At 39.1% G+C, this 24,537-nt stretch overlaps 1 protein-coding gene across 2 annotated transcripts in view; it reads left to right on the forward strand.

Moving 5' to 3' along the window:
• Nucleotides 1–24,537, forward strand: part of EXOC4 (exocyst complex component 4) — an 803,152-nt gene that overhangs the window by 105,315 nt on the left and 673,300 nt on the right. For both annotated transcript variants that reach the window (XM_070369027.1, XM_070369029.1), the window contains exon 7: nucleotides 2,781–2,955. In XM_070369027.1, the coding sequence (XP_070225128.1) occupies nucleotides 2,781–2,955 (175 nt within the window). The remainder of the gene's footprint in view (nucleotides 1–2,780; nucleotides 2,956–24,537) is intronic.

A 24,537-nucleotide genomic window follows, 5' to 3' on the forward strand; every position in this document is an offset into this window, starting at 1 on the left:
TCTCATGCTTTTGAATGTCATGAATCAATATTTCATTTCATTTCATTTCAATCAGTATCATTTCAACAGAAACAGACTCAGATTTGGAAAACAAACTTATGGTTACCAAAGGGGAAAGATGAGGGAGAGGGATAAATTAAGAGATTGGGATTAACGTATACCGAATACTATATATAAAATAGTCAACAAGGACCTACTGTATAGCACAGGGAACTCTACTCAGTATTCTGTAATAACCTATATGGGAAAAGAATCCAATAAAGAATAGATAGTTGTTTATAACTAAATCACTTTGCTATACACCTGAAACTAACAAAATATTACAAGTCACCTATGCTGTGCTGTACCAAGTCGTCTCAGTCGTGTCCGGCTCTTTGTGACCCCATAAAAAATCATTTCGAGAATGTTGGGGTATAGCATAGTGTTACTAGATTTTAGTTTTGTCAAGTAAGGACATTTGGGAGTGTAGCTGCTGTCACGGAAATAAGATTTTTCGTATCAAGAGAATACCAAAAGGATAAAAGTAAATACATTTACTTTTGTAAAACATCAGCGTATGGTCTTACTTTTCTCTCTACCACTGAAAAATGCACTGTGGTCTGTGGACTGACATTTGGGAACCACACTTTACACACTCAACATAAATCTTTATTTGAAAAGTAGAACCTTAGCTTAATCAGGTATATTCTCTGTATGATGCCAGATACCATTCTTATCCAGATTATTTACCTACACTGAAGTTAACTATTTCGGTTGTTAAGTTAGATATATCTTCCTGTCCGTTGTACTGCTCTCTTCTGTTATGTGAGTAGATGTCATATAACAGAGGTGAATATCAAGAATTATTTTAGGTAAATGTGAGTATAAGTGTGAATTGACCTTTACAAGATTTAAAAAAAATCCTCATTCAAAGGTAAAATGGGTCCTGTTTACAAATACAGTGTATAATTCTAAATTATCTATGTATATTCCAGACTCGGAAGCCTACATGAATTTTTATTGATTCTGTCTTGTCTAAATTAAAATGTCAAAAAGATATTAGGGTTTTATCATAAGATGGTTACTGGCTGTCATGTTAGCACATTAATTATAGTAATTGGGCAGTAAAGAAGCCATAGGAATAGATAATATGCTATACGTTTTGATGAGATTGTAGTTATAGCCTCTTATTTATGGTAATAAAATCTTGTTAATTGACATTGCCAACAAGCTCTTTTGCTTTCCTTTTCTACTTTCCAGGTTGGTTCATAAGTCTCCATAGGAACTATGAACTGAGAGCCACAGATTATACAATAAAAGTCACATTCCAAGATTGTCTGTACTCGTTCATGGTATACACATGAAATTCATTTAGCAGATATTTGCTGATCATTCTTCTGAGTGCTCCAGTGTATACAATGATGTACAAAGCAGTGTCTGCTCTAAAAGACTAGTAATGGGGAAGGGAGGTGAAATGTCTGTATAGAAATAAGTGACCCACATTGATTGAGTCACATAGTCAGCTGCATGTGATACGTTCCTTAAAAGTGGGGTATACTACCATTCAAGTCCAGAAAAGGAAAGAATGATTCCACGCATGGGTGATCAGTGATGCTGTAAGGCTTGAGATGGGGGAATTACTCTGCATCCATGATATAAACTCTGAGCCATCTCTGCATATACATCTATGTTGTAAAAGTACAGTGAGAGGTAGATGGCTGGATGCACTGACATGGACATCAGCTTTTGTTCTAGGCTCAGCTGCCTTGCACCTCATTTTGTGCCCTTGAGTGTATAAAATTGATGTAATAATATGTGTCCAGCATCTCTCACTATGAAAAATGAGATAATGCGGAGGCCTTAAGCTGCTCCCTGTGGTGAAAGTCAGATTGCTTGGCAGGTGTGTGTGTGTGTTTTTTTTTTTTTTTCCAGGCAAGTAAGGCCACACATTTGAATGGGAGCAAGCTCAGCTTTCCATGACTAAAAGGATTAGTGTCCTTACCAGAGTGCCCAATTTATTGCTAGAGAATAGCATATTCTGTGTAACATTTGAACCGTTGTCTGAAAGATTGCCTGAATTCCTTAGAAAAACTTCTTATATGAACATACAGTATAGAGATCACTGAATGATGTTAATACAGTTGTGTATTAAGCTGCTACTGCTGGTTCATGGCCTTTACAATTCTCTTTAAAATTTTTACACCATGTCCATTTTAAAAAATTGAAGTATAATTGATTTACAACATTAGTTTCAGATGTACAGGAGAGTGATTCAATTCTCTCTATATTTATGTAGAGATTCTCTATATATTTATATATTATTCTCTATATATTTATATATTATTTTCCATTACAGATTTATCATATTAAATGTAGTTCCCTGCACTATACAATAAATTCTTAATATCTATTTTATTTATAGTATTTTGTATCCTTGATCCTGTACTACTAATTTATCCTCCCCCTCCCTTTCCCATTTGGTAACTATAAGTTTGTCTTCTATATCTGTGATTCTTTTTCTGTTTTGTTTATAGACTCATTTGTATTATTTTTTAGATCTCACGTGTTAACTGATATTGTATACTACTTGTATTTCTCAGTCAGATTTCACCATGTCCATTTTATAACAGAGGAATCTGGGCCTAGATAAAATTTCAGAGGTTACTTTGAAGTGCAGCCTGTTGAAATGCAATGTGCTGTTTAACATGGCCGTGTGCTACTTTAGCTTGATGTTTTTCTTGCAGCCCAGTGTCAATCAGTTGTGTGTGTGTGTATATGTAAATGTTTGTTTTTTTCACTAGGCTACTTCTAGAACTGCTGGAGTTGCTGTTTGACAAATTTAACGCTGTAGCCACGGCACACTCTGTGGTCCTGGGATACCTGCAGGACACTGTGGTGACTCCACTGAGTCAGCAGGAAGATGTCAAATTGTATGACATGGCCGATGTGTGGGTGAAGATCCAAGATGTTCTGCAGGTAAGGTCCTTTGACAAAGGGTGCCATCTTGATTCAGAATAACAGGTAGGAACATAAAAAAACCAGCCACCTAAAATATTTCCTTACTCATAGACAGAGTGAGAATGTTGTGTTTCTATTTAAGGGTGATGGTTGCTGATGTTATGGAGTTCTGTCATCTTCAAAATACCTTTAAAACAAAATTTTTTTGGCCAGACTTTAAAATTGGGACATTCTTAATATGTAGCAATCAGGAATCTATAGTATTTGACTTCCTGTTGTAACGTACGTTACTTTGGTGGAATTAGTCATATATTTATGTAATCAGTATGAAAATGTTCTTAAACACTGTTTTATAAACATACATGTAGCTTAATTTTATGACCATTTTTTGTATAGTCAGCTCTTGAATATGTTGGGGTAAAAGACAGGTCAAGAGCTTATGTTGAGAGATGAAGATAAACCTGTAAAGTATAAATGTTATCACTTTGGTTTGTTGATGATCGGAGCAATGATATTAGTGTTTGGTGTGATGCTGCAGAGGTGGTATTTAGAAATTTTATTATATTTTCTGTCCATGCACCAGGAAAATGTATATGATTTGGTCAGATGAAAATGAGAAATACAATTAAGAGTTAGCGGAAACAAATTTGACATAGCTCAATAGAAGTGACTTGGTTAGACATCATCTACTAATAGGAAAAAGAATAAGTATATACAGGGAATTGAAAAATGTAACTATGTAGAAATGAAATTATTTGCATAGCAAATAGGAGTCTTTGCAGGAAAAAATAAATCATGAATGTAAATTGTATTCATTTTTGAGAGTATAGGCATGCTCTTGGTAGATTGATTGATTCCTGGTTATTCATTCATTAGACAGTTTTTTGGATGTAGTCTGTGCTTTATTGATGGTTCAGTAGAAAGAATATAGATTGCAACTATATTCCTTGAGTTTGTTTTGCTGCTATGTTGATTACCATGGAACCATAGTAGGTGCTTGTTGAATATTTGTGTATTGGATAAAATATCTTTATTTCTCAGAAACTGGTTATTTAATATTTTATGTCTTGGTTTGTTCATCTGTCATGGAAACATAAGCTTTTCAGGTTACATACTTATTTTAAGGATAAGACAGTAGATTTTCTAAAATTAATTTTTATTGATGTATAGTTGTCAAGATAATAGATTTTTAAAGCTGTTTCAAAAATAGAATTAAATTCACCTAGTTCTGTCCATGATGAGGTTACCTCCTACCCAAAGTGACTTGAAAACTGGATGGACTCAGGTAATCAGAATGTTAGTTGAGAGAAGAGAATACATAAGGTCAGTTTCACGTTCATCCCAGCTTCTTCTCTGGGGATGCTTTCCAAACTGTGACGTAGGAAATAGAACAGAGATTAGCAGACTCTAAGCAGATGAAGCAGAGGTCAGGTTTCAGGGATGTGGAAGCAGCTGTAGTTTGTGGATTAGGATACCAAAGGAAAGGGAATTGCAGAGTGAAGGAGCCCCAGAAATCTGAAAAGAGTGCTATTGAGCCTTTGGTCAGAGATGAAGTTTCACACACTCCAGGGCGTGGCAAATAGCTATCATGGGACTGAGCTGAATGGAAATTGCACAAGTTGCCAAATGCTGGGAAGCATTGGCATTCAGACCAGCCAGTGTAAGGAGAACTTGGTGAACATCCTGTGCTTTCAGATGTCCCCAGAAAGGTTATGTGTTAGGACTTGGGCTAATCTAACCATATAGTAAGGGATACTATACTTTCACATAATAAAGCTCCAAACCAGGTTTCTACAGTGTTAGCCTATCCACTCGTGAATTAACCGCCTGCCAGAACGAAACTGACTCTAAAGTAACCTAATCCAGATTCTCAATAATGATTCACCACGTTGTCCAGCATGCAATTATTATACTTGAATAAAAGCCAAAAAATATGACTCATCACCAGAATTTTTAAAATGTGATAAAGATTAATATCTGAAATGAAAAATATACCAGATATATTTAGCCACAGATTGCATGCTGTAGAAGAAAGAATCAGAAAACTTCAAGAAAAATCTATCAAAACCAACCAAAACTAAAGTTCAGGGAGAAAATAGACTGAAGAGAAAAGTGAACAAAGCCATAATGGCCTATGGGACAATATCATGGAATCCAGCGTTTGTGTGGCTGCAGATACCGACAGTGGGGAGAGAGATTGGGGCAGTCAGTTATTGGAAGAGACAGTGACCCAAAATTTCTAAATTTGTTGAAAAACATAAACCCACAGATACAAGAAGCTCAACAAATCACAAGGAAGATAAACACAAAGAATACCATACCTAGACATATTATCATCAGGTATCTGAAAAGCAAAGAAAAAATCCGCAAGGTACCCAGAGGGAAAAAGGACACATTGCCTGTAGGGAAGCAGTGATAAAAATTTTTTTTCACTAACTTCTCATCAGAAATAGTACAAGCCAGACAGAAATCAGTGTATATCATCTTGAAAGGTCAGGAAAATTTACCTCCAGTTTGATACCTAGTCCTATCCTTGACCTTCTGAATAAGAATCACTGTAGATAAGCACTGGATTTTGTGGGGTTGTTGTTTCAGCTCCTAAGGTGATTCATTTGTTTGAGATCCTGTAATTGGGAACTGTTGCTTTGGGCCAGTGGTTCTCAAAGTATGTTTCTTGGACCAGCAGTATCCGTGTTACCTGGGAGCATGTTAAAAATGCAGATTTTTATTCCTACTTCATAGTTACTGAATCAGAAAGTCTAGGGGTGCGGCCGTACATTCTGTATTTTAATAATCCTTTCAGGTGACTATATGCACGTCCAAGTTTGAGGACCTTTGTTTTAGGTGATACTGGCCCGTGGTGGATTTTGACTGGCGTGTAGTGAGATGAAGTTGGATTAATAAGGTAGCATTGAAAGGGCTGGGTGTAGCGGCTGGAGACTAAAGCAAGGCTACTATTAGTATTTTGTATGCTAATAGAGAGTCAGTGGGTTATATTATTTGAGATGTTGTCTTATAGTGGAGTAAACAACAGGCTTTCATGGAGCATGTTAGAGGAGTACAGTGAAGAGAGAAAGATTTGTAAACCTTTAGGAGTCTTTTGGGAACTCTAAAACCATGTAGTTGGCTTTTGCTGCTTCTTCGTATGACAGGTATTTTAGTGATGTTTTAGTGTTTAAGCTATTGGGGCCAACTGTGTGCTCTCATCGTCCGTCGCCCCTTCTCCTGCTCTCGATCTTTCCCAGCATCAGGGTCTTTTCCACTGAGTTGGCTCTTCTCATCAGGTGACCAAAGTATTGGAGCTTAGGGCCAATTTAGTTTTCTTACACTTGTTGGTGGAATGCTCTTTAGGTTAAGATCATTCCTGGAGAACAGACAAAGTTGAGAACCATGGATGCATGTAGTAAGCATGTACCCACACGAATGAAGGTGACGGGATCATATAAATGGAGTTTCAAGTGTTATAGAGTTCGAATTTCAGTGTTTCTTTGAACAGAAAGTGTTTCTTGCTGAAAAATTGAAATGCTCTTTTGTGTATTAAATCTTGGAAAAGAAAACAATTTTTGATCATGTGGAGACTTTGGCAGCCTTTCTGCACTGGAACCTGGGCTGTCCCTGGCAGGCAGAGTCCGTCGTGTAGTTGGAAGGCTCATTTGTCTCAGTGTGTTTGTGTCTGGAGACAGCCGTGCGTGGAGACAAGGCTGTAGCCGTCACAGTAACAGTGTCAGCGTCTTCTCCTGGTGTCGGCTCTGTGACCACACACCGTTGAACTCCCTTTTCAATTTTACACTCTTTTTGAAACTGTGATAATAGGAATACGTGTTTTTGTCCCTCTGAGCAGCAGCAGCACCTTCCCAAATGTCACCTGCTTGATGACATGCCTGTCATACCATTGACTGCACATTTTTAAGTGTGTAAGACTGTGGTATACTAGAAACACAAAATACTCCAATTCTTGTGGGATTTAACAGAGGAAAGAAGAGGATCACTTTGAACAAACATATCTTTCAGGTGTTTTGATTCCGGAAAAAAAATAACAACAACTCATTTTTTTCCCTCATCTCTTTTCAAAACAAAACTGCTTGCTTTGTCATTGTTGGCTTACGTGTGTAAGCAAGCCCTGGATGTACCAGGCCGTGTTGTGCAGATGGAAGCAGGGGGTTGTAATCACACTGTCGAACCAGTGGCGGTGACGCCACAAGACACTTCACTTTACAGCACCCGATCTCTTTTTCTGGAAATGAACAGAGACAGGACGGGACATCATCTTACTTTCGTTAACTGCCACTGAAATGTTTAAATAGTGATAAAACTACCCTCCTGCAGAGAGAACTTGAAGTTTGCTGTCAGGTGTGAAAATCCACAAATCGTATTGGTACTGACCCATGACCTGGAGGGTTTTTCAAGGGGACAAATGCAATTTCTATTTTGAATCCAAGTCTGAAACTAGGTTATTCTTAGATTTTTATTTCATTTGATATTTTGGTTAGCTGAGGATTCTTCCTTCTATTCCTCTTAGAGGAAAACTAGGTTCCCCTCCCGCCCCCAAGTATTTTAGGCCGGATAACTTGTGAGATTATTCTTGCAGAAATAGTTTCTCTTCATTTCTCAGCCTTTAAAGCTCTTTGATAGCCACTATTTTGAGTGGCATATTAAAGACATGCTGTCAGCCAGGCCATTGAGTCTTCAGAAAGGTGCTGGGATGTTTGTTCTGTCTTGTCAATGGATAGTGTGCTGCCCGATGAATGGAATGCAGTTAACACATGAAAGTTAAAGTAGAAATCTTCCTCTAAATTTAAGTCAGTTTCCATTGCCTAGGACTCTCGGTAGGTTGTTTTATGTTCATTACTGAGAGCAGAAAGTGCTGGGCAGCCAAGGAGACTCTCTGGTTCCCAGTGCATTCGTGGCGGTTGCTCAAGTTCAAGGCTCCGTTACAGCACCGAAGAGTCACGTGTAGAACTCAGCTGGCCCTGGCCTTCTTTTAAAATGTTTCAGTCAGTGATTTAAATGCCTACCTTGGCTTGGACTTTGACATGTTGACATTCAACTGGAAATTCTATGATATTTTTAGTTGACTCATTTAGTCGAAATGATTTTAGTTCTTGTATTTTGAAAGATTTTGGGTTGAGGGATATGTCTTATTAGGAATTTTACTAAGTGTATGTAAAGAAGTTTTATTTATACCTGTATATGTATACATGTTTTCAGATTGTGAAAATTAAGGATTTCAAGATTCAGTGGATATCAGTCGCTGAATAGAGATTTGGCTTTTCCAATCCTAAAATGCCAGGTATTTTGTTAAGTTCACTAAAATTGGTTTAAGCCCTTGCTTTACCCTATAGGGTCAAAAAAATGATCTCATTTATGTTTTTTGCCAGTGGCTTCAGTTTAGATAACCCGAATGTTCTGAATATCTTAGTAGTCACAGTATTAGTAGTCATTGAATCTTCCTCCCAAACAGAATGACCTGTGGATCCTACATCTACAAAGCCTCTCTTAATAGAATTCCAGCTGATTCTAGTGCACAATCTGGTTAAGAGCTACGATAAGCAAGTAGTTATAGATGTGGTCATAATAAAACCAAGACTGTTAGGAGACAAGTCTTAAGGGCTGGGAGAAGTTTGTAAGAAGTGAGTTTAGTTTTATTTGGAAAGATGTGCCACTGTGGCATGTTTAGGAGGGAGTGTGTGTTCTATGAAGTAAATAATGATAGCATGTTGAAGCTCCATAAAGACAGGAAAATGCTGTTTAATATCTACACACTTTAAAGGGGAAAGGAAAGCTAAATGACTGTGCTGTAACCTCCATTTGAGATTTTGGTCAACTTTACTTATTTAGTAGCCCAAAGACAGCAAACATAAGAAACAGATGTTTTGTTTCTTCTCTCCCCACCCCTATTTATTACTTATATAAGTTTTTCAGGTTTATATTAATGGAAGTTGGTTGTTGTTAACTAAAGGAAAAGACATTTCTCTTTTAAGATGTACAGGTAAAAGAAGTTTATGAAATCAATTTTGCAAGGAGGTGGGACAAAAACATAACTAACAATAATACAGAGCTGTTTATGGTCCCAGGGAAAAATTTCAGAGATCACAGAGGAAGAGGTCAGAATGGGTTAAAGTACATGAGCTCACGGGCAAGGAGAGATTTGGAACATCCAAACATGATTAGGGTTGAATACGTAATACACATCGTATTATAGAGGGTTAGGAAGAATGGAGGTTTTTTTGGATCAGTTTTGGAAAGTGTTACCAAAAATAAGTGAATAATTTTGACTGCCATAGAGATCTTTAAATAATAGAGACTGGGCAATTTGGACTTGCCTTTTTTGGCCATAGGCTGCCATTACAATTTTTTTTTTTTTTTTTTTTTATTATGGAAAACATCAAACCTATTCAGAAATACAAAGAAATGTATAATGAACCCCCATGCACCCATGGTCACATTTTCACAGTTGCCAGTGCTACCAATATATAGTCCTGTTGTCTCATTTCTACCCCTGCCCATTTCCCTTTCCCTTATTTTAAAAAAGTCCTAGAGAGCATATTGTTTTGTCTGTAGTCCAGTGTGAATCTCAGAAAGATAAGGTCTCCTTTTAAAAACCATAATCATACCTAAAGGCATAATTTTCTTATTATCAGATATCTAGTCAGTGTTCACATTTCCCATTTCTCAAATGTCCTAATTGTATGTTTTTTACAGTTTGTCTGAATCAGGATTCAAATAAGGTTTAAACACAACAGTGTGCTTATTAAGTTTCTTGAAACTCTTTTAATGTATAATTTCCTGTCCATCTCATTTTTACCTCTTGAAATTTATGTATTGACAAAGCCAGATCATTTGTCCTGTAGAATTTCCTACATTCTGGCTTTTAGTGATTGTTCCCCATGGTGTCTTTTGCTATTTATTGATGTTCCTAACTTAGGTCAAGAGGCTTCATCAGATTTAAATTGTTTTGAGCAGGGCATGATTACTTCATAGATGATGGTTGATGTTATACTTTTTCAGTAGAAGAGTGAAATGGTGAAAGTAGTATTTTTAGGATGAGTTTTCTGGCAGCAGTGTTCACAGTGAATCACTGGAGAAGCCAATGGATGGAGAGATAACCAATTAGAAGGCAAGTTCAATCAATACAAGAAGGAGGGGCTAGACTAGGGCAGGGCCCTTGAAGAGAAAGAACACAGAGCTAAGAGAGATTTTGAAAGAGTGAATTTTCTGAGAGTTTTAACATTGACTCTAAGAAATGGAGAGTCTCAAATTAGGGTGAAGTTCTGAACCTGTATGGTTGGGAATTAGGATCAAGAAGATAGTGCTTTGTGCTTGTTAAATGTGAGGCGTTAACAGAATATCCCCATAGAATTGTGTTTCAGGCAACTAGAGATGGGACACTGGAGTCTAGGGGAGAGCTTAGGGTGGGAGATAGAAATTTAGGGACCCTCTGTCTGCCTGTGGATAATAGCTGCTGCTGCTGCTAAGTCACTTCAGTCGTGTCTGACTCTGTGTGACCCCATAGATGGCAGCCCACTAGGTTCCTCTATCCCTGGGATTCTCCAGGCAAGAACACTGGAGTGGGTTGCTATTTCCTTCTCCAATGCATGAAAGTGAGAAGTGATACTCATGCAGGTAGCCTGCAGCCTACCAGGCTCCTCCGTCCATGGGCTTTTCCAGGCAAGAGTACTGGAGTGGGGTGCCATTGCCTTCTCCAGGATAATAGCTGAATCTATACTAATGGACCAGCTCAAATGGCAACCCACTCCAGTATTCTTGCCTGGAGAATCCCAGGGACGGGGGAGCCTGGTGGGTTGCTGTCTATGGGGTCGCACAGAGTCGGACGCGACTGAAGCGACTTAGCAGCAGAAGCTCATGAGTGTAAGAGTGAAGCAAGGACTGTTTTCCTTCGGTGCATGTGTGCGTGTTCAGTCATGTCTGACTCTTTTGTGACCCCATGGACCATTGCCTGTCAGACTCCTCTGTTCATGGAATTTTCTAGGCAAGAATACTGGAGTGGGTTGCCATTTCCTTCTCCAGGGGATCTTCCCAATTCAGAGATCAACCGTGTGTCTCCTGCATTGGCAGGCAGATTCTTTACCATTGTACCACCTGGGAAGCCCTACTTTCCTTTGGTAGTCCATCAGTTTAATCAGCTCTCCAATGTTGCTCCAACCAGCATACGTTATAGTTCCTAGAGATTGAGGCTTCTTAACAGTGATACCACATTTTGCCTTTCTTTGCATCTGCATTTTTCCATTATGTGTGGTTGATATGGTGGCAATTTTTGAGCAGGACCCAAATGCTGTTCTTATTAGAGATGGTGGCTTTCAGAATCTGGCCATTCCTTAAGGGATGTGGACAGACACCTTGGAGAGGGAGTAAAAGCCTGTTTTAACAGATCTGCAAGTGACCCCCAGAGGAAGTGAACAAGCAAAGCAAGCAGGACAATAAGTCCATTGGGCCAGCCATTAGGAAGAGACCTTGGAGTTGGGGTGATTTGAGGTTCATTTCCCTCATAATCCCTGGACCAGCCTACACCGTGGCTATGTCATGACTTTGTGAGGCTGGCACCAAGAGTTTCCTGATATGTCCTCTGTTTCTTCTCTCAGATCCACCAGAACTCCAGGGAATGTGGTTAAATGGGAGCCACAAAAAGTAAATATAATCATTAAAAGTCCTGCCTGACTTAAAGGAGCTTAAGAAGCTGTTACTCAGAGATCTCTCAAACTGCTTTACAGCGTCTCATTCACCACCTATGTGGTCATGTACACTTTTGCTTAGTTATAGAAAGATGGGCAGAAAACAGCTTGGCTGCCAAATCTATACCTATAATACCATTCAGGTGCTGAAAAAAACCTGAGCCCTTCACAGAAGAATTGTCTTCAGAATTGTTTTAAGTTATTTTATCCTTAAGATTATAGCCAATTGTATTGCATTCAAAGGTGCAATTTTTTTTTTTTAAGTATTTCTGGTCTTCCCAGAAGTCTTTGTTGGCACAGTAGTGAGTGGCATGAGTCTTTTTTGATGAGCTCCCTAAAAGTTTGGAAGGATTTTTAAAAAATAAAAAGTGAACAGTGACAGCAAAACGCAACACTTGGGATAGGATTCCATCTAAGGAGAACGAGGGCTGCCTCCAAGTGAACTGCAGCAGATGACGAAACCTCAGCACGGAATAGCCAGTTTCACGGGGGTGATAAATGACAGCACATTAGTTATGTGTTAGCAGCGTGATATGGCAGTGAAAAAGGCCAGCGCTATTTTGGGCTATGCTGCACGAAACAGTGTCTCCTCCTGGAGCTGAGACTGATCATCTCCATCTCCCCGGTTTGAGGGAGATAGCATCTGGGTTGCTGCCTTGAGTGTCAGGCACGTGTGCACCAGAATGACAGACAAACGGGTGGGAGTCCCAAGCCGAGGATCTGTAGTGATGGACTTGAGATGAGGCACGTTTCAGTGCTTTTTGGAGAACTGGCATGTGTAGGAACAAGCACGGAAGCCAACAGAGGTTAACCTTTTCGGAGATGGGATGACACTGAAGAAACAAGCGTCATTGTGAAGTTAGTCACTCAGGGAGTCATGACCTTCAATAGTTGGCATTGATTTGATACAGAGCACTTTTGAGGGGTTGCTCATGTGTTTTCACAGAGAGCAGATCATCAAAAAGGGCCCCAAAGTAAAATTAAGTACTTGTTTATAGTCAACCATGTTTTTAATCAAGGGATCAACAAGGATGGAAGTCTCTGCTTATAGTGAGAAAAGGAATACAAAATCACGATGGATGATGTAGGTCTGATGCTTTTGACTGGAAATTCGAATGCAGGTGTTGAACTTGGGAACAATGGGGGTGAGACCTTTACAGTGATTTTTAAAAATTCAAATGTGAAGTGAACACAGTAGTATACATGAGCACAGCAGAAAGACACTCAGAATGTCAGCTGACGGGTCGGGGTATTTCTACACTGAGAACTGTTGGGCCGTAGGAGGGTCCCCTAGGAAAGTGGAGTTGAATTTCATTGGCCATTTGATCCTGACAGAACTGGATGTGTATCAGTTGGGAAATAGACTGAACATCCCTGCAGCTCTTTTATTTCTTTCTTCTCTGAATCTGGGTCCTGATTGATGATCTGTTCACCTGCTGTGATCAGAAAGAAATGCCACCTCTTGTTTTCCTCCACCCAGGCACATTTTAGATGCTCTGCTGATTGACATAAGCTAAAGTGGAGATTCATTGCCCTGAGGTCGACCCAGCAACAGAATCGCCTGATCTTAGAGAATTACTCCCCTCTGTTTGAGATGCAGGTCAGTAGGGTCCCTCATTGGAGGCGGATACTTTTGATCGAGAGGGGTGTTGGGTACGGGGTCAGGATCTTCTTTAGAGACACCTAATAACCCTGTAGGATTGCCAGCTGGCTTCCCTGGGGTGCAGCAGAGTAGAAGAGCTTCAGGAGTGAATACCAGTCCCGTCCCACCTGCTCCTCCCAGGATTTTAATTTAAGGAAAAAGGATATTCAGGTCAGGTGATCATAGACTCTTCCTGTATCCTGTACAAATGTGATAATTCCAAGATTTTTGATGATTAAGGGCTCCAAAAGAAAAGCTTGACTCCTTATGGCATGGTGGTGGTGCACGTGCCAGTCTCTGTCGTAGCATCATTGTATAGTGAAAGAAGCAAATCGGAAATGCAAATTAAATTTAGGTTTATTACAAATGATCCATTTCCTTGTATTAGTTAGGTTGTGCATAAGGTTTTTTCTTTTTTTCTTAGTCATTCAAGTGCTCCCACAATTTGGACAAAGCCTGTTTTTCCTTCTTTAGTTTACCCTTGTCCTGTGTGCTGTGCTGTGCTCAGTCATGTCGGACTCCTTTGCGACCCCATGGACTGTAGCCCTCCAGGCTCCTCTGTCCATGGAATTTTCCAGGCAAGAATACTGGAGTGGGTTGCCATTTCCTTCTCCAGGGGATCTTCCCTACCCAGGGATTGAACCCAGGTCTCTTAGTTTCCTGCCATGGCAGGTGGATTCTTTACCACTGAGCCATTTGGGAAGTCCTATAGAGATGCTGTATTCTAATTAAATTAGTCTCTCTCTGTCCTCCAAATATGACACTGTCCCTTCTCACAGCAACACCTGTTGATCCTGTACATCCTTCCCACTGTCTTTGCCCTCATGCCTGAATACCTTCTCTAATATACTCCAGTCTTCTCTATGTTATCTGGAAGCATTCACTGAGCATTTCCTTTCAAGAACTCATTGCCCTTGTGTTACTACTTGTTCAACACGTCTTGTAGTTCTCTATTTTTTCTTTGCTTAATCTACATCTTTTCAGTCAGGTAGAAGTCCTCTGGAGGATCATTTCTTATACGTCATTCAGTTGCTCACCGTGCTTTCCCACATTCAGTTTTTTTTTTTTTAAATTTTATTTTATTTTTAAACTTTACATAATTGTATTAGTTTTGCCAAATCAGTTTTTAATTCCTTTTTCAACTGGTCTTTAAGCCTTTTGAGAGAAGGAGTGGGACTATTGTTTATTAACTGTGAGTTCCCCACCTGCCCCCAAATTTGGTACCACTTCCTATGTTCAGTATGCACCTAATCAACATTTCTTGAATGAATGAATAGTAGATACCCAATACATATCAATTGATGAGTTGATTTTAGGGTTGTATTTTATTTATGTTTTTTAATGTATTTTTTGGGCTGCACTGGGTCTTCGTTGCTGCATGTGGACCTTCTCCAGTTGCAGCAAGTGGAGACTGCTCGCTAGTTACGGTGCATGGACTTCTCACTGCAGTGACTTCTCTTTCTGCAGAGCACAGGCTCAGTAGTTGTGGTACAAGGGTTCAGTTGCCCTGTGGCATGTGGAATCTTCTTGGGCCAAGGATCAAACCTGTGCCCCCTGCACTGGCAGGCAGATTCCCAACCACTGGACCACCAGGAAAGTCCTAGGATTGAATTTTAAATGCTTTGTAATTGTGATGAACTTTGTAGAGTTAAAAGTCATGTATTAATAGCAGAGGACTCATAAAGCTTTGTGACGATGAAGACTTGAAAGACTGCTGTGTTCCCAGGAGAGCAGTTCATCCTCTCCTTCATTGGATGGCAGTGAAATCATCCCTGGGGTTTCTCTTGACCAGGCAGAATAGCTCCAGGTTTCACATAAGGGGCATGAAATAATGTTGGCAAGAGAAACTGTTAATAATTGAGACCATCACCAGCTTGGTAGTATTGGGTTGGTCAAAAGATCATTAGAGTTTTTTCTGTAGGATGTTGTGGAAAAACCTGAACAAACTTTTTGGTCGACCCCATAGATAACAATGCTTGCTTATCAGCATCATTTTCACTATGACAATACTTTTTAGGGGCTTCCCTGGTGGCTTAGATAGTAAAGAATCTGCCTGCAATGCAGGAGACCCAGGTTCGATTCCTGGGTGGGGAAGATCCCCTGGAGGAGAAAATGGCAACCCACTTTATTATTGCCTGGAGAATCCCACAGACAGAGGAGCCTGGCAGGCTACAGTCCATGGGGTCTCAAAAAGAGTCAGACATGACTGAGCGACTGACACATGCACTGATGATACTTCTGGAAGAATGGTGACAGCTTGCTAGTTGGTTATGTCAAAACGATCCCCAAAGAACTAACTGCCCTTAGTTCTTTGGGGGAAAAAAAGATTTTACGGTTTGATTTTTCGTTTTGATTGTCTTATCCAAATTAAGAAAGTTCTTGCTCATATCTTGCTGTAAGTGAACCACGTTTGCTGTAAACTGAATCCACTTCTTTCCGTGATATGTTTTCTGTGTGATTGCCTTCTTTGAGTGCTAAGTCTTTATTTAGAATCATTAGAGCTGCTATTATGAAATTCTTCTGAGTAAATGCTAGTTAATACGAGTATGCATTTTGCTAGGGGCAGCTGCCAGTGAGCGGCATGGGGGTGTGTCCGCAGAGTGTGGTTTGTGAAGTGGTCTGTGGTCCTCCAGGGGATGAGGTGCTGTAGAAATGTAAGGCTTTTAACTCCTGGGCCACTATACAGAAAAAAGCTGTGCTGACATTATTGATGATTCTTTGGCATACCAAAGAATTAAACAAAAAAAGTCATCTTAATTTTCAGCTCCATTAGCGATGCAAGAGTCACAAAAGATGTTTGCCAAGTGGGAAGGGACTAAATTGGTAGGCAAAAAAAATTTTTAATTTCAAGCTTCAAGAGAATGTTACAAACCTAGCATTAAAAAAGATCCAGCCAGAGGTGACAGTGCCCTTTTTAAAGACCAGCAAAGTTACAAGAGGGGGAAAAACGGTCAAAAGGAACTACAAGAATATGAAATTAAAATTGCCATAATTGAGTCAGTTTATGGTAGTAAATTACTTCTGAGAGCTTCAATTTGGAGGTGCCCAGCTAGTTTATGGTAATTAGTATAATTTTGCCACGGTCACCAAGTCTTTATATGTTGTTGCTGGTCGAAGAGTGGTCCTTTTGTCTGTCTTTTTTTTAAGCTGGTAGTAATTGGAGATGATGAACAGCCATTTACTTGGGGAAGGGTAAAGGTGAAATTCCTAAAATGAAACAGGGATGTTTAAATTGCTCACTTGGAAGGAAGTTTGCATTTTTAATAAAAAATACTCTTATAATTTTCTTCTACCTACATATAAACACCATTCCAGTATATATGAATAGCTGCTGTTTGTCTTCTGGGATCATTAATCAGAGGAATAGAGAGATGAGAAAGTGTATGCCATGAAGAGCTGTGCTCTTTTCTTGAAAATAAAAACCTGGAGGCAGGCAGAAAAGCTTGGGAAAACCCTCATCTTTATATTTATTATGCTCTTGGTTTTATATCTACTGCAACTCCTTTCATCCATGGCCAACTCAGAACTGATAGGGTAGGAGCAGTTAACAGCATTAAAGGAGCAAGTGAATAGGACCTCAGAATTGTGATTGTGAATGCAGTTAGATTATTTTATTTAGACCCTATGTGACTCTGGAGCCAGTGAGTTTTACTGCGTAAGTAAAAAAAAAAAAAAATTCTATGTTATACACACAGTATTTAGAGAGGAAAAAGCCATCTGTTCATTCTGCCTACATTTCTGTGGGGAGTCTATCTGACATGAATCACTTGGGATTTGTACAGAATAAAACTATGCTAACATTTTATGAAAAAGGCTGTTGGTTGGGGCAGGGGGAACCAAAACTTTCTCTTTAGGGATTATTTAAGTCCCAGCTCAGTGGATGTTTTTCCCCCTCCTTCTTTATTGCATATATACTTGCAAACTATTATGGTTTTTAATGTAAGTCAATTCTGACTCCCTCTGGAGTCTTAAGAAAATTTCTTAGAGTAGACAGTAGCATCAGAAAAAGACTTTAGACAGACTAATAGTTCAGAGTGTGGTCCCCAGACCAGCCTCATGAGCGTCACGTGGGAGCTAGTCAGATGTGTGAGTTCTAGGACTATCCCAGCCTTACTGCTTGAGAAACTCTGGGGGAATGGGGCTCTGCAGTCAGTGTTTAACAAACTTTCCTGGTTATTCTGATGAGCAGGAGAACCATGGAGTTAGACACCAGACTGTCATAGGAAATACTAGTGTTACTTGGGGAAATTTCAGCGCGACATATACTAATGATATGACCTGAGCCAAGCCTTAAATACATGATTTCCTTCAACCCTCACAACCCTTCAGAGAGCTTGATGTTCTTACTCCCCGGCTCAGATGATGACATTGTGCCTAAGCTGATCACTAATAAGTGACAGAGTCAAGCTTTGCATCCTGGTCTGATTCCAACATTTGTCTAAACTACTGCTGAATAGGAAGACTCAAAACAGAATGATTTTAAGTGACTTTTTAGTAACTAAGTATATCATCATTAGGAAGGTACCCAAAAGCTCCTGTGGCAAGTTGGGTACACAGGCAAAGTAGAAGATAAACCTGAAACTCAGTTCTTGCCACATCTCTTCCTTCATTCTTCCTCAGTCATTTAATCTTACTCATTTACTTGATTCCTTAGATGGTTATCACTTCCTATGAAGAGTGTCACCTCTTTCACAGAACCAGGCTTCTGCTTTAAACTGGAAAAACTAGCAGAGTGGAGTGACTTTTTCAAGGTCTTCATCTCTGCTTTCAGTGGAAGAGCAATAGTTTGCTTCTATTCATAATGATGTTGAGACAGCAATTGCTACCATCCTTTTTCTAAGAGCAAAGAAGTATAAGCTAACCGAGATGCTGTAGTTCACTTTCACCTACATTTATTTAGGAGTTCCTTTGGCAAACCTGAAGTACGGTTCTATCCATATCAAGCCTGAATTCATAACAGCCTTTGAACCTGTCTGGATCTATCACAAAAAGAGTCGATCCGGTCATCTTACCTGTCTTTCTTTTTTAAACCCCCCTGTCTGTCACCTAAAGTTGCAGTCTCTTTAGCTGAATTATTAGCATATGGGCGTCGAGGACAATTTCTTTGTTTTTTGTCTATAAACTGTTTCGTAGCAGGCACTCAGAAATTTCATACAGGATTAATATTTCGATCCTGCCTTATCTTGCTATCTTTTCCTAGTATTTTCAAGCCTATCCTGTAGGTACTATGTCACACATCTTTCAATATTCATAATTCATCCTCTGTTACTTCTAAGCATTTGTATTAATACTTACCATTTCTCTAGAATAGATACACCATTCTTTTCCCTCTGAACTATTTTCTCCATTAATAATGAAAAATGTAAAAATTATAGCTGACATTTACTGAGCATTTGCCACGTTTAGTACTTTGTACACATTATCCCATTTAATCCTCACATTGATAATGCTGTATATTATGCTTTCTCTTGAGGTGACGAAAGTAAGATTTAAAGAGGCTAAGTGACTTGCCCCAGCTATTAAGTAGTGATGCTGAGATGTAAACTCAGATTTGTCTATTCCCAGTTAGACACTTAGCCACCATGATATATTGTCTCCATTGTTTTCAAAATTTATATAAACATTTGTGATTTTGTCTTCTTCCCTTTATTATGGTATCTTACCGTGTGTTAGGCTTGTTGTAACCTGGGTTCTTTTTTAAAAAAAAAAAGATATGTAGAGGTTATTAGGCACACCTTCCAGGCCAGAACTCTCGCACATAAAGTCTTGGGAATCTTCTACAAGATGGACCTAAGTACCATAAGGACATAGGCTACAACCTTCTGGGTTAAGTTTTATTTCACATAGCTCCAACTGTCTCCTCACTTTAGTTCATACTTAAGCTTGAGTGCCATTGGACTCAGTTGAGTCCAATATAGGTGTAAGGATAGGGGTCTGTTCATGATCCTGTTAGGAAATAGGGCTCTATCAGCATTTCCCTAGGATGGTTACAGACAAATTCCTCTCATTCCTGGATCTTAGTGACTTTGTACATGTGCATGTGAATCTTTTCCTTTATTTTACACTCACCTTCTGCGTTTGCTTTATTCACATATATGCTTCAGTCAGTGTGTAGACCAAAACATAATGGGGCCAGATAGTCATTTTAATAACATTTCCTTTCCAGATATCCCCCCAATCCTTTCTTTCTTGAAGTCAGGATGACAAAGGGTGCTAAAAGCAAAACAAGGAAGTTGAGTTTTGTTGCCCTCATAGTCCACCTTCTCCACTGAAGTCCCAAGGACCAAAGAGAACTGGATTCCCTGTAGTTCTTTCCGTGTGAGCCTGACTTAGTGACTTCACCTCCATTTTCTCTAAATGGAATTATTTGCATGTATTTCAGAGGATGACCTGTGGCTTAATTAGTATCTGTAAGCTGATTAGAGAACGTAAAGCAGTATGGAAGTGCTTATTATTTTTAAATTACATTTATAAAGGTTAAAATATTGATACCTCAACCATCATTATCATCATCATTTAGAATTTGTATGCCATTTACATTTCCAAAGTGCTTTATTCATGTAATTAGCTGGTCCTCCTGGTATTTCTATAAATTATGTTGGTATTATCCTCTGAAATGTTGACATTTTTAGTTTATAGTTTTTATTTCAGCTGAACTACACCTTGTTAAAAGGGTAAAAGTGATTAATAGCTTTTAAATCACCGAAGGTAAACATTCTTAAATATCCTTGTAGATAACTACGTGCCTGGGGATGACTGAGATGGCTTTCACCTACCAGTATTTGAGAATGAATTTATTTCTGTTGTTCAGATTATTTATCTTAGGTTTTTCTTTTTTAATCCTCTTTCACCTTGTCTACCTGTTTATTTTGTATTTTTTATAAATAGAAGAAGGTATATATGTCATAAGTCTATATTTTTCCACATATTTTTATGAACTAAGCATACCCCTGTTGTCAGCACTCAGGTCAAGAAATAACACATGTGAGGGACTCAGAAGCCCTCTCATCACTTGTTCATTTGCAGACAAGATCCTGTCTTATAGACTAGGACATAAAGACCAGGATAGTTGAAATGTGGGGCACATTGAGTTTTGATGCTGAGATATTGCTTCAGTTATGAACTCATCGTTATACATACATTTTATGTCACCAGTTTAAATTAGCCCCTAGTGGTGTAGGCAGAATAAGCTCTTCGACGTCCCAGGAGTGAAGTTGGCCCCTTTTAGAAAGGCTTCACATGGAGGTGGGGTTAGAGCCAAGCTGCTTCTGGGGATAGAGAGCTTGGTTGAGTATTGAGTTATTTACTCTTGGGGGTACAGTAAGGTTGAGTGAAGAGATGGACAAAGGAGGAGGGTAGAGTGGCATGCATTCCAAGAAGGGAAAAGAGAAATAACCTTGCATGTGGCATTTCTGGTTATGGGGAGTCACTATCCCACTTTGTTTGTAGTAGGTGGTTCTTATAAGGGGGTAGTCACCATTCAAGTTTGAGAGGGGAGTAGGGGAGTAGTTCAGATTGAGGATCTTGAATTATCAGCTCACGATTCATAGTAAACGGAAACTTGCTGAATATCATTTGTATGTTAGGCACAATACTCAGTGCTTTTTAGTGTGCACTCAGGACAGTTGGTACTGTGGGGGCAGGGATTGGTGGCTCTAAAGACATATAAGCAGCTGGAATACAATGGGGAGACTGGAGGCAGAAGAAGCAGTTAGAAGAGTAGGGTTAATCAGACATGACATGACGGGACCTTGGGTAGGCTTAGTTCTGAAATTTTTAAGTCCAGCTACTTGAAGGTCTTGGACCTATAGAATAGAGACTTCAGATTTTCTTGATGATTTTACATATTATCTAATGTAAGAGTTTAAAATAATGAGTATTTACTTGGTTAGATAATTCCCAATCACCTACTATAGATCCATCTCTACTAAATTTGATGGTTTGCTCACTCTCTCTGCTTACTTGGCATTAGTTAAATTGGGGCAGCCATTTAATAAATTGTTTCTAATATTTGTATATAACCTATTATTTAGGAGTCTCAGTACTGACTGAAGATTGTGGTTTTACAGTGTTCTCTTCATTTTTCTTAGGAATTTTTTTCTTTTTTACAGCAGCATGCCAGTGTCAAAGCATTGAGTCTGGTTTATAGTTTCTTATCTCATCATTTAGCATCCAAAGCCAGATGTCTTTAAGGAATTACATCTGACCACTTTTTCCTAGTTTTAGTGCTTGCTGGCCATAACAACTATCAAAGGTTTGTCTCAAGCCCCTCTTCCCTTCCATCACCCCTCCAGGAGGTCTTGTTCCTGTCTCATGTTGACATGATGAGTTAATAAAATTAGGTAATGAGAGGATGAATATAGAGATAGGTGGATACGCTGCTTGGTAGATGAGTGGGAATTCTGGAAAATGTATTGAGTGCTAGGGAAATAAGGAAGGAAAGAAGAACAAGTGCAGAAAGTAAATATACATGAAAACACGAAAAGTATGACTTTGGAGTGGTGACTTGAGCTGTGTGTAGCCATAGGTTCATTGTTGAAGTCAGGTTCTGAGACTCTTTACCAAGTTGTGCAGGAAGCAATACAGGTTATAAAAAGGACTTTCAAGATCTTTTAACCAACTGGAAGAGTTGCCATGACTTTTCATATCACTTATATGCAGAGTACATCATGAGAAATGCTGGGCTGGAGGAAGCACAAGCTGGAATCAGGATTGCTGGGAGAAATATCAATAACCTCAGATATGCAGATGACACCACCCTTATGGCAGAAAGTGAAGAGGAACTAAAGAGCCTCTTGATAAAAGCGAAAGAGGGGAGTGAAAAAGTTGGCTTAAAACTCAACATTCAGAAAACTAAGATCATGGCATCCGGTCCCATCACTTCATGGCAAATAGATGGAGAAACAGTGGAAACAGTGGCAAACTTTATTTTTTGGGCTCTAAAATCACTGTAGATGGTGACTGCAGCCATAAAATTAAAAGACACTTACTCCTTGGAAGAAAAGTTATGACCAACCTAGACAGCATGGTAAAAAGCAGAGACATTACTTTGTCAACAAATGTCGGTCTAGTCAAGGCTATGGTTTTTCTAGTGGTCATGTGTGGATGTGAGAGTTGGACTATAAAGAAAGCTGAGCACTGAAGAATTGATGCTTTTGAACTGTGGTGTTGGAGAAGACTCTTGAGAGTCCCTTGGACTGCAAGGAGATCCAACCAGTCCATCCTAAAAGAAATCAGTCCTGAATGTTCATTGGAAGGATTGATGTTGAAACTGAAACTCCAATACTTTGGCCACCTGATGCGAAGAACTGACTCACTGAAAACGACCCTGATGCTGGGAAAGATTGAGGGCAGGAGGAGAAGGGGACAACAGAAGATGAGACAGTTGGATGGCATCACCGACTCGATGACATGAGTTTGAGTAAACTCTGGGAATTGGTGATGGACAGGGAGGCCTGGCATGCTGCAGTCCATGGGGTCACAAAGAGTTGGATATCACTGAGCAACTGAACTGAACTTCATATCACCGTGGAATGTGCCTAAGAATCTTAGTTACTACTGCTGTTTGTATACAATATCGTTCCTTGATGCAAGGGAGTTTGTTTATCGGGCAGTCTGAAGAGATGGAACTCTTCGTAGTAGCTTTTATATTAATATTGATCCAAACATGGAGAAGTATCTCTTTTCTTCTGTGTCCATCCAGTCAATTTTTGAAACTCTCAGTGATTTTAGCTGTCCTAAAATTTGGTCTGTTATAAATGGACAGGGCTTTGTGTTCTTTAACAACTAGAGGATAAATCTTTTGATACTGAGTTTGAACATAAATCCACAGACTGTATGATTTCAGTACCTTTAGACCATGAAATTTTTGCACCATGTCTTATTTCCTTGGATATGTTGCAGTGGTCTCCTGGTTTATAGTCTATGGGAACTAAAATAGAATTTATATCCTATTGTTGTGTGAAAATTATATAAATTTTAATTATGTTGAGTTGGTTCATGGTGCTTTTCAGGTCTACTGTATCCTTCTACTTTTCTATATATTCTTTCAATTAATTTTTGAGAGTTTGATATTGAAAGTCCAACCAAAAATCTTATCTACTTAAAAAATAATCACAATATAGAGTGCACCTCTATGGAACTTTCTTCTGTAATTTCCAAGTGTCCTGTAAATGTGGTATTATACTTTCATAATAAAAAAAATAGAGGATAAATCATCAGTTTGATTCTTTTTCATTGAAGATTTTTAAAAATAACTAGATATTAAATAGTGTACACAGCGATTTTTGCATGACTTTTTAGTCTAAATTTTTGATGTGAGTTTAGCTTCTTCAACCTTTTAATCTATTCCTGAATGTATTGTTTTTTAATAGATGTGGTGTTTATTTTGGAGTGGGAATGTTAATTACCCCTTTTAAGACAAATCGCTGTCCAAAACACATTAACCATGCCTCCACTAAGAACCGTGGTAACACATTTTCACCTGACAAAAGGGGGTGGGCAGAAAATTAGCTAATGAAATAGTTGTTCCAGGCTAGTATATAATTAAGGACTTTGCAAAACCCTTTGGGAAACTAGAAAACTGGAGAAGAGTTATAAGTATGTAAATTATCTATTGTTCTGCTAAATATATGTGTAGTGGAAATGAATTTTTTCTCCGGAAAGTATTTAAAACAAGAACAAATCATAATTATATTAGTTCTGCCTAAATATTCTGGCCTACTGAATGCAGAAGATCCTAGAGTTACCTTTTGACTCCGTGCTGCTGCTGCTAAGTCGCTTCAGTCGTGTCCGACCCTGTGTGACTCCATAGACAGCAGCCCACGAGGCTCCTCTGTCCCTGGGATTCTCCAGGCAAGAACACTGGAGTGGCTTGCCATTTCCTTCAATGCATGAAAGAGAAAAGTGAAAGTGAAGTCGCTCAGTCGTGTCCGACTCTTCAAGACCCCATGGACTGCAGCCTACCAGGCTCCTCCGTCCATGGGATTTTCCAGGCAAGAGTACTGGAGTGGGGTGCCATTGCCTTCTCCAATGACTGTGCTAATTGCCATTAAGTACTAGTGTGGGCTGCTTTGTAAGCTGCAGAATTTGAAGGCTGTTGTTGAGTTATTCTTTCAGGTATGAAGGGAGCAAGGCTGATGGTTCATTTTAGCCTTAGGGAAATGAATTATGGATCAATCCCCTAATTCAGTGCTTCTCAAGCTTTCATGCATATACATCACCTGTTGCTTTTCTTTAAATATGGACTTTTATGCAGGAGTTCCGGGG

The sequence above is a fragment of the Bos mutus genome, chromosome 4 (genome assembly GCF_027580195.1).
Source record: "Bos mutus isolate GX-2022 chromosome 4, NWIPB_WYAK_1.1, whole genome shotgun sequence".
NCBI lineage: Eukaryota > Metazoa > Chordata > Mammalia > Artiodactyla > Bovidae > Bos > Bos mutus.